Raw genomic sequence first — 11,431 nt, 5'->3', positions numbered from 1 at the left:
GTAAATACGGAGCTCGCTTGCTAGCTAGTGTTTGAATCATATCAGCCATTTTCTTATGAAAGAGCGCAGCTAGCTAGCTAATTTGTGATGCTAGCTAGCTAACATAAGCTAGACTCGGGAGCTCATAGGCTTCAGGAGCCAGCGGGTTAAATATGATTCCACCATGGGCAACAACAACTGGCTACGAGTTAGTTTGCAGCCAAATATGTTCAACTTATAGCTAGTTTATCCAGTGACTACCCTATTTAGAAGGATAGCTACTGACTGAAATGTAGCTGGCTAGCTAGCATGCTGGCTCACACTGGCCATGCAGTAGACTTGGGACCTCATGGGCACACAGGCTACATTAGCCAACTGGTTAGACATGATTACACCACGGGCAACAATAACTACTTTGTTTTCAGACAACTTAGTTAATCTACTGACCACCGCATTTAAGAGGATAGCTAATTACTGAAATGTAGCTAGCTAGATGACTGGCCAGGCAGTAGCCACCAACTAATTGTGGATGCATGACCTATTCTTTGACACATTTGGTTGAACATGTTCATATCAAGCAACACATAGCAGACCATTTATGGAAAGGTACAAATAACAATTAGTTGGCTAATTTTTTTTAATGATTGGACAATGAAACTAAAATATATTGTTAACTAGCTGGTTAGACTTTAATTAATTTACCAATTAATTTAGTGATCAAGATGAAGCTGAGTTTCCCAAGTCATTCGGTCTGTGCTAACTGCTCATGCTGGTGGCACGAGCTAGATAAAGAGAAGGCTCTGTGGAACATCTGTGAGAAGGCTCAACCAATCACCTGATCGGATCTATGTCGAGAAGTATGAATATTCATGAAATTGCATATCGCGTACAGCCAATCAGGTTGCAGCAGGTAAATTATGCCTTTACAGTCTTAATGGAGGATGCTTTATGTACGAACCGACCTGGTACAGAAGTGTATTACCGGGAATCAGAAGAGGCTGCTGAGGGGAGGGCGGTTCATAATAATCGCTGGAACGGCGTGAATGGATCGCATCAACCACATGGGAACCATTTGTTTGATATGTTTGATACCACTCCACCCATTCTGTTCCAGCCATTACCACAAGCCCGTTTTTCCCAATTAAGGTGCCGGGAATGCACATCAAGCCTAGACAGTAGTGCAGATATATTGCCTAGGCTAACTCATAACAGAAGGCATAATATTCAAAGTTGTAATATTTTCCTTTACAGACAAACGGATTACACAACTTTGATTTTGATCAAACGTGTCATGTCAAAACAACCGAAACCTAAGGCATTACGTTTTAATTTAATCGAGACTTTCAAATATCTTATTTCACGAGGCAAGCTCAACAATACACAAATCAAATAACGCAAATGATACAAAACAACATCTGAAGGACACATGTTTATTTAAAGTGTGAGGAACTCCACAAAAGCATATTAATTTACCCGAATAAACCAGCACAAAAGATGCCAATTCAGCTACCTCTGATAGTCTTCAGTGCTGGTGAAAAAGAAACCTGAGTTTTCCCTGCCAATTGCACAGTGCTGCGCGTTATATCGCAAAACAATGTTTCATCAACAGCATATGAAAAAGGTATGCAGGTGGCAGGCATTTCCTTCATATATCATCTCACTGGCAGGATAAACAGCAATGCATCACAAACATTTGAAACTCATTCGGTTTCGTAACAACAAGCGCTAAATAGTGTTAATGTACAATAGCCTATATTTCCATGTAAAAAGGGAAATTATAAATGCAACAAGTTGAAATCTAAGTAGTATATACACGCCAATGTACAGATTTGAATAAATTAATAACAAGTTGCGTACTATTTGATACTTACAGGATCTTGGAAACATAAATAATTCAATCAGATCAATCGTTCATATTATGAGTTACGAACGTTTTTCCAAAACAGCTTCAGAAATCAGTTTAACCGGGCGTCTCACTTTCCATCCCTTTTGACATCTATTGTAATGCATTTTTGGGATGGAGCTTTTTCCTTATCAATAGTCTACCGAAACGCCCCAACATCATATGTTTCCTTTAGGGGTCTAGATTTTCTACATACACAGTTATACATTGACGTTAAAACAAGGGATCTATACCACCAATATTGTATCTCATTTGATGAACTCCCTTGTTGGTCACTTCTTCAGCGCATATCACCCGCCCATCTAACTCTCAGCACAACTGTGTATATAATCCGACATAATGACGTCAAAGACACCTTGATTAAACAGGTGGTTTTCGTCACTTTTGAGAGTCAATGGCAGAAGACATTTCTCTGTGTTTTTCCAGTCCTCTGACCAGCCTCTGTATATTTATCAGTTCGTTAGTGGAATCCTTCACAGATGTCTTGGGGGATGCCGTGCTCTGGCTGGACGCTTTCTGGCTGTGGTGCTCGGATACAGGACTTGTTTCTCTGCTGCCTGATTTGGACAGGTCGGATGCTGCGTTTAAACTGCCCGGCAGCCCTGTGGTGAGCAGGTTAGTGCTTGGAGGAACAGACGTGGGCATCTGATAAGGGTTGAATCGCAGCCGTTGTCGGGAGGTGGTAAGGAAATGGTTTCTGCCCAATGTGGAGGCTGCGGTGCAGTTGGGGAGGGCCGAGGCCGCAGCAGCAGCTGCCATGTAGTTGTATGGATACGGGAACAGTCCTCCAAAAGGTGGAATCGAAATTCCCTGTGTTGAAAAAATAATGGCGTTATTATACATGTACAAATGCTATACAAACAGAATTCCAGGCCTGTCGTGCTTCTTGGATTCGTAGTTGCATTTTTGTCTCTCTGTCTATGATGTTTAGACGACAACTGTGGTATAGGCTATTAAAATATTCTCATCTAATACGATTACAAAAAGTAGCCCTATGTCTATTCATAATAAAAAAGTATATTATCATGTTCTCAATTAAATCGAAAAAAGCATGCACAAGATCCCAATTTTGTTTCGAATAGCCCAATAAAGTAGCCTTTAGTCATTCTCTAGTGAAACTATATAGTCATAAACCTACATTAAATTGATCATAGGATTACTGAAATAATTTATTATGAATGCACTTGAAAGTGATTCTAAAAATATGTTTTAATTGCAGAAGTTTGTGAAGGAAAACGTATAGAAATAGACTATAGTGTTTATCACCCCAGTTTTATTATTGGAATGTGATACAAAAGGAGGCAATGGTTTGCTTTAGGACCATGTGTAGCCTTCGAGAGGTCGGGTAGGTCGTTTGGAGTGTTTATCTCACTGAATAAAAAAATACAAATAAATGTGCTTCTACGCCTGCATTATTGCTTGCTGTTTGGGGTTTTAGGCTGGGTTTCTGTACAGCACTTTGTGACATCAGCTGATGTAAGAAGGGCTTTACAAATTAATTTGATTGACATAGGCTACATAATGTAGGCTAATTTGTTGTTAAGAAGATATTACTATTATTAGGCCATGTAGCCTCTGTAGCTTATATTAGAGTTGAAGTAAATGTTTACCTGAGACGCTAGCATGTGCTGTGACAGGTGGAACGGGAAGGGACTAGGGCCCGCACTTTGAGAGGAGAGACCTCCGTTTTCCAGGCCATTAGCTCCGGACATAGTGGCCAACAGATGCCCCATGCCCATGTTGGAGAATGCCCCTGGTGCCATCGAAAACTGTCCGGGGTGGAACAACATTTGTCCCATATTCAAAGGGTTAAAGAACTGTTGACTGTGCAAACCGGAAAGGGCCAGACTCTGCAGGTGACTCGCGCTGAAGTGTGATGGGCTCTCCGTCTGTACCATCAAAGGAGAAAACCCATTGTTCACCCCACTGATGCCCCCACTTTCCGTGTCGTTCTTTGTAGGTTCCGTCTCTTTGCGGTGCTTATGATCTAACTTGTCCTTTTCAAGATTTCGAATACTGAATACAGAGTCGCTCTCTTTCCTTGAATCCAGGTAGTCGCTCTTCTTTTCCAGCAGCGGCCTATCTCTCACGCTGTCATCGCCTTTAGGACTGAAAGGAGAGGTTGGTTCAGGCCGGGGGCTACTGGCTGCGATGGAGCGCTCCTCTTGTGGGTCAAGCTCCTGATCGCTATCAGTGCAGTTCTTGTCGTCTGTAAAACATTATTCCACACTTCCATTAAAATATCGAAATGAAATTATAGAAAATAACATAATGTGATTAAAACCCCTACAGTAATTTATAGGCTACTCATATGACGCAAAGCAAAAATAACTATAGGCTATGTGAGTAGCCTGCGCATAGCTTCCAGTGTGCTACAACCATTTAAAATCACAACCAACACATGCGTGGCATTATCGTATATATTATTTCAAGGAAGGAGTCGTGATTTTGTGCTAACATTCATTTCCTAACCACTTCTCTTCTGCGCATAAAAATGCATGGTTCATTGGTAAGATTGGCATACGTTTTGTTTAAAGTCGTTCTATAAAGCTTCCGCAGTTGAACTAGGCCATCATTTAGTGCTTGGTTGCTTATCTAATGCGTAACTATCGAATAAAGATCTGAATACCATGCATACTACAGTAATCAAGGGACTGAATGTTTTATGAACCTGTCAGTAGATGGCGCATTTGTCACGCTGATGCACGAGGCCTAACCTACATGTTTTATAGAGCAATGGATACGTGCAGGGGCGCAACTTTCACTTGGGACAGGGGAAACATGCCCCCCCCACATTCTGAAATTTAACTTACCCCCCCCCCCCCCCCCGCCCACAGTTTTATTATTTGAATGTGATACAAACGAGGCAATGGTTTGCTTTAGGACCATGCGTACGCCTCCAAGAGGTCGGGTAGGACGTTTGGAGTGTTTATCCCACTGAATAAAAAATAAAAAATAAAATAAAAAAATGTTATGTCCCCCTCACTTCTAAAACCAAAGTTGTGCCCCTGGATACGTGAAATAGCATACGGTGGATAAAGACATAATCCTGTATGCTATTGTTATTCCTGTTCTACCGAAGGTTTATAACTTGTCCCTAAACCAATAGCCTATCGCAACTAAGATCACACAGCGAGCATATTTCTCCATTTATCCTCTGTTCTTTTTTCTTCTTATCTTCTCTAACAAATATAGTTATTTTTTCAAACTCATCCAATTGTAAATCATCCAGAAAACATTCTGCTCAGCTTAATGACACATAATAACAACACACCTTTTGGTTTGTGCCCATTTTTATTTATCAAGCCTTATTAAATTACTGACATCTACAAAAGGACCAATTAGTGGACATGCAAATGAATGGAAACACGTGCTTAATGAGAAGACTTACCTCGACTGGTTCGGTTGAACCTCAGTGGACTGGTAACAGGTCCAAGCGTAGAATGAACCGAATCCCTTCCAGTGGTTTGTTCACAGGAGGAGTCATCCGAGTCGGCACAGTCCCGGTCCCCTTTGAGTTCCCGGTTTTCATACATGCGCAGCGATGGAAGGGTTAACTGCTTCCTGCAGACCGAACTGAGATTAGTTAATGCATCTGTATTGTGTGATTGAATAAGTTTTGATCATGCAAGCAGTCTACTACACAGTATTTCTCAGTCTGCTAATTAGTGTTGTCCTAATGAGACATTTATTTAAACTCATGATCATATTTTCAGGGTCATATTTTTCTCAATTCAACATAGAAGAAAATAAAATACCTCTTTTCTCGTCGTCCATTTCCCGTGTCTCTGAACCCTTTGGCAAAGGGGTTGTGATCAATTTTGAGCTGTGTGATCTGTAGAGAAAACGAGAGTGCATGGCAATCAACAATGGTATCCTTAAAATAGTTAAATGCATTACATGGAAAAGCACCGTGGAACTATTCTTAAATTGCTTGGCCTACTACCACACATAATAGTAATTCCATTGATTCAACAGGCGTTATTGATGGAATATTAACTGTAAGTGACAATAGCAAGTGTGTGGTGCTGGGGACTGCTGCGTTTGTTAGCTCGTGCACTCTGGAGAGGCAAGACAAGCATCTCTGTTGATGACGTGTAATTACGAAACCTGATCAATTATTCATAATTATTCTTAAAGGAAAGTTATATGCCTAACATTTCGACTAGTATACGCTTATGTAATTTTCTCAAATACTGAATGCTACTTTTTAATAATTCATTGCACACCTATACTGGCCTAAGTGGCCTTGTTCATTTAGGAACAATACTATCCGTTCATATATTAATTTTCGTCTGTCCTTTTGAGTCTTTCCAAGCTGTGTTAATGCTTTGCCTTTGTGGATTTCATGCTTTGATTGTTCAGAACCGCTTTGGATTCTCCATGCCTGAGGACATTGTGAAGATAAGTGCCTTCTAATCGATTGTGACTCTGTATCATAAACTTTAAACAAGCTTACCATCAAGCCACCAGGCCACTTTCAACATGTATTCTAATTAACATCAACATAATATAGGTTATTAAGTAAAAATTCCAACGAAGTCCAGATAACAGACTGGTACAAATGTTTAAAACATATGATATCCCCATTATAATTCGATTTTTGAGAACCATGAAACAACACGCACACACACACACACACACACACACACTTTCTAGGGAAGCTTACCTTGTCATTCTGATATGCAGTGACACCGATAAAATCTGTCTCTGGAAAAACATATGTGCGGAAGGTGCTGTAAGGGAGCTTCAGAATGTCGTTGGCCCTCACGATATGAAACCTGGGTTGGTATTTATGCATCGAATTCAGGATAGTCTGAGGATGCAAAGAAACATAAAATATGTTATAAGGTGATCATGCTGATCAAACGTTTTGGTTTGAACTGAGATGATGCCAATATATTCTTGTGTTATGGCAGGAAATGTATACATCCCACTAAAGAAAGACACACACCGTGTTTAATTATGCATTATTAATTTGTAAAGGCCGATGATTTCCTTAAACCATGATTTTACTTAATTAACAAACGTAGGCCTATGACAAAAGTTGGTCAACTATTTCGAGAGTTTATAAGCCTACTGACAATAAAGACTGACGAGAATGTTTTGCATTGGGGCCGAGTATGTGTCTACCATCCTGCTTCTATTGTGGAACTTGTTATTTGTAAGAATGTATCACAATTATGATCATACCTTATCATTCGCCTATTGCTGTTGTTATTACATGTTGCCAGGCCTATATAACACGGATACGTGGGATTATGCATTTATATAAACTTTTCAAAAAATATTTTACACCATTTGCAACATATCTTAAAATGTGTCAATAACTTTTCATAAAGACATAGCCTAAACATGGTTATGTAATGCTTGCATAATTTGGATTTGCATAACCTGCACCAGACATGAGAAAAACGACAATAGCAGGCATCAATAACTGAATGACTTTATCACAATACCGTAAAATCAAAACTGTTTTCAAATCATATTCAGAGCACTGGCCTATATGGCGACATGGGAAATAACCCATTGGAAAGCATTTGGGATACTTAGTTGTTATTGCTCTTGCATGTAAGCATTGAGCGAGTATCTGCTAACATTTCCACGTGTCCTTCTTGCAATATTACTGTCCAAATTGCACTTAAATGAAACACGTTGGGATCAAACATCTATGCATTTTCCTCTTGAGCTCAATGCATAGCGTCGTACTAAAAATGGTTGAACTAGAAGCATAAGGTCGTCTGAAGAGGCTCACAAAATCAACACAAGAGAAAAAGTATGTCCTCTTGTCTTTGACATGGTTCTACGCTATACTTGATTTCATCCCATACTTTGACACGCACCAAAACATACCACGAATGTAATACTTAAAAAAATAAACATCTCAACCACTGTTGTTGAGCCTTAAAACGGATTTTGGAGATGCATGGTGGATTAATACAGTGCAACACATATTTGTGTGATATTCTAGGCATTGTTGTTGTTTATCAATAAAGGTTAAAAAACGGATAAACTGATGTTATACCCTTCAACGACATTACATATGTATTATTCTATGCATACGTACGTCAATATAATATGCATTGATTGATTGATTGCGTCTATAACATGGCCTGATAGGAATATCACTATTGGACCCTTTTCAATAGCCGAGGTTAGTTTTACTAAAAAGCCTAATTCATATATTTAATCGACACATCATCAAATTAAATCAACAAAATACTTACAAATCCATGCTTATCCGATATATTATTCGTCAACTTCAGTTTATTAAAAGCAACAGGCTTCGCCATCCACTGCTCTCCTGTGGCAGGGCTGTCCGGGTGGATATACATTCGTTTGGGCATCTCCGGGTCGGCTTTCCCAGCTACCATCCAACGCGAGTTGTGGAACTTGTAGCGGCAGTCGTCAGCAGAGACTATATCCATAAGGAGGATATACTTGGCTTTCTTATCAACGCCATTGACGCGGACTTTGAATGGAGGAAACATCCTCCTGCAATAGAGTAAAACGAGAGTAATAACGATGATCAAAAACACTGAGGAAACCAAGCGGGATGTAGGCTACACCAACACTTCTAAGGCTAGGCCTTTGAATTCAACACAAAAGTTCTATAACCTAACCAAACCACTTAACCTTTTCCCTCTTCAAGCACATTTGTTTCGACACATGAATGCATTGGTTGATTGATTGATTGAATTTGGTAATTAGTCTATTTCTCATGTTTGGCCCACCTCTATAGGCCCAATGTATACACACTATGCCATAGCCTAGTGTTTATACAATATATATATATATATATTACATGGGAAATAATATATATATATATATATAGTGTATGTATATATATATATATATATATATATATATATATATACATACACTACATCACTCATATGTATGTATGTATGTATGTATGTATGTATGTATGTATGTATGTATGTATGTATGTATGTATGTATGTATGTATGTATGTATGCCATTTATGACCATTTCCTAATAAAATTAACTTACGCGGCAGTGCATGATTATAAGATCGCCTATAATATGCACACGTAACAGTAAATAAAGGTCCTTACCTTCCTGATTTCGTAATAACCATCTCGGTTCCTATTTTGTGAAATTGGTCCCATAAATCTTTGGCCTCCAGAGTGACTTTTGGGTCGTCCTCCACCTCTTCCTCCGGCTCCAAGCTCTTGAGGGAGCGGAGATGAGCTGCTTGGTGGTGATGACCCAACGCCGCGTGGAGTCCCGCTTCCGCGGCTCCAGAGAGAGCATGGTCGGTTAGGGGTTTGGAAAGAGCGCCGTGAGACAGCGTAAGTCCATGAAAGAAGGAAGGCTGTGCAGCTGCAAGGAAGGCTGACATAGGAAAGTCGGCCGGCCGGTGAGCGTGGAAAGGGTGATAAGCCATGGCAGTCCCTGTGTAAACTGGATCTCTCATCGGTGCATCCAAAAAATCGATGTAAAATTATTATATGATATTATGTCCACTCTCAGTAGAAGTATTGGTGTGTGTATCCAAATGACAGATGTCGTATTTGAGCAGAAATATAAAAGTAGTTTCGCGTGCGTAAACAAGAGCGAATGGATCTCAGACGTCTCCAACAGACCGAGGGAGGAAATGAGTGCACTGCTACTCCTGATGCTCTGTTCCCACACAGCACCGTGATAATATCCGTCAAAGAGACGGCATCGGCACTTCGAGAGCAGAGCTGGGCTTCACTTCTTATCCACTCAAGTAACTTTCGGAAAAATAAAATCACTCTTTACTCGGATATAGTTCTATGTACTGAGTTCAAATTGAGAGGTCTTGCTCTGACCACTTTGGAATTGTGACTGTCTTTACATGTCCCTCCTCCCTGGGTCCCGACACTAATGAGCCAAGCCCGCTTGATTGCCGATTTTACGCTTTGTGGACCAATTGTGGAGCCCTATAGGCGTGGTTTCGAGAGCTCCGGCCAAGATCGGTAGGGGGGGCTAAAAGGTGTCGGAAGCATTAGTTGCAAGAAACATGTTAATAGAATAAAATATGAACCAATGACTGAGTAAAGATCTGGATATCCCTCCCCCAAACTTCGAAAGGAATACCAGCTGGCTTTTGCTGCATGGCTGGTGAAGAGGACGGATCCTCCGTCTGCTTAGTCGTTTTGTGAAGCCTTCACTCCACGCAAGATCTTGACTATACATCCTATCTCGAATATCGACAGCTTCAAATTATTCGTTCAGAAAAGCCTCACTTGAAATAATGGTATTTATACTAATGATTGAGCTTATAAAACCCCAGCTTTTATTCATACAAAACATTTTGTAGGCCTAGAAACGAATGTCTCTCTGCGCTGGCTGGTAAACAGACTAGGCTACTGCACAACGCCATGATACCTGGTTTAGAATTCGTCTGTGTGTTTAAAATACTTCTACTTTTGGCGTGTTTTGCTGCGCTGTTTGATGCACTTTTATAACGTTATGCTAGGCTATGTTAACATTCATAACCATCTATTGATATGTGCCTATCAAAACATAAACATTTATTATTTTAACAGCTAGACATTTAGCCTATCATTTACAAGTAAATACATTAGTTTCATGGAACCATATCCCTGTTGTCGAACATTTCCTCCAGATGCCATATCAAAAAAAGATTAGAGAAAGAAGAGAGATTTGAAGAGCTACATCCGGTTAAAACTGAGCTGAGGCGAACTCCTTATACCTTGGAGGAGTTATTCAGGAGTTATCAAATTGAACGGAATGTCTTACATCTTCAAAACAGATGGATTTAAGATAAGGATAGGCCTTCTATTTTGCATTATTATTTCAAATCTACGGAAGCATTATACCCTACTTTTTCAGCAAAGTTCTGTACCATACATTAAATGTAAAATGTATGCAAAAATGACAGAAAAATGATTGACTATTCGAAACCATACCATATCATATTATTTATAGCGGCAAGGGTTCATGAGTAGACAATGGTAGGCTATGCGAGAACGTTTGTAGGGAATCTCAATAGGCTACTGCTCATCAGACATGGCACGTGCATTTTGCAAGATGCAACCGGGTGATATTGTCAAACTTCATACTATCGGGTACCAAAGGTTGTGTGTGATTCCTGTGTAGCAATATAACTTTCTCGAAATACCATTGTGTATACCTTTAAGAAGTCCTTGTGCTGATCCTTGATTGAGTTGGACTACGTTTGTTAAGGAGCGCTTGGCGCCAGTCTGCTGGCGTCCCACAACAAGAACCCTTTCCTGTCACTTCATATTTAACACCAAATCTTCAAACAGCGTGCTCCAATCCCCTCTGTATTCCCTCTAAGGCTGCAGTCCATGGTAGATCTTTAACTTCGGATTTCCTGCACTTGCCACATATCGGCGATAGTTTGGCTATAATTATTTATTTCAATGCAGATTCTTAATTAATGAATGAAGAGTTTCCCTGACTCAAACCCAGCTTAAAACATTCAAACTTCAGCTGAATACACCGGACCTCTGTCACAATGGTGAGACTCTTCATAATTTTACCCTCATAAACGCTATAATGCAATATGTT

General features: G+C 40.0%; 1 protein-coding gene across 2 annotated transcripts; it reads right to left on the bottom strand.

Annotated features, from left to right (window-relative positions):
- Nucleotides 1-1,395: 1,395 nt before the first annotated feature.
- LOC139422921 (T-box transcription factor TBX2b-like) lies at nucleotides 1,396-9,759 on the bottom strand. 2 transcript variants are annotated; one of them, XM_071174395.1, is made up of 7 exons: nucleotides 8,962-9,759; nucleotides 8,110-8,377; nucleotides 6,552-6,698; nucleotides 5,641-5,717; nucleotides 5,274-5,458; nucleotides 3,493-4,091; nucleotides 1,396-2,692 (listed from the first exon to the last, which is right to left on the bottom strand). In XM_071174395.1, exons 1-7 carry the CDS (start codon nucleotides 9,321-9,323, stop codon nucleotides 2,261-2,263), a joined length of 2,070 nt encoding a protein of 689 aa, XP_071030496.1. In that variant the 5' UTR covers nucleotides 9,324-9,759; the 3' UTR covers nucleotides 1,396-2,260. The 2 variants fall into 2 exon arrangements, with proteins under 2 accessions (XP_071030496.1, XP_071030497.1); XM_071174396.1 differs by having other exon boundaries at nucleotides 5,274-5,446; nucleotides 8,962-9,756.
- Between the last annotated feature and the right edge of the window lie 1,672 nt (nucleotides 9,760-11,431).

The sequence above is a fragment of the Oncorhynchus clarkii genome, chromosome 12, assembly GCF_045791955.1.
Source record: "Oncorhynchus clarkii lewisi isolate Uvic-CL-2024 chromosome 12, UVic_Ocla_1.0, whole genome shotgun sequence".
Taxonomy (NCBI): domain Eukaryota; kingdom Metazoa; phylum Chordata; class Actinopteri; order Salmoniformes; family Salmonidae; genus Oncorhynchus; species Oncorhynchus clarkii.
The sequence above is the reverse complement of the archived record's forward strand: the minus strand, read 5'-3'. Positions and strand labels throughout refer to the sequence as shown.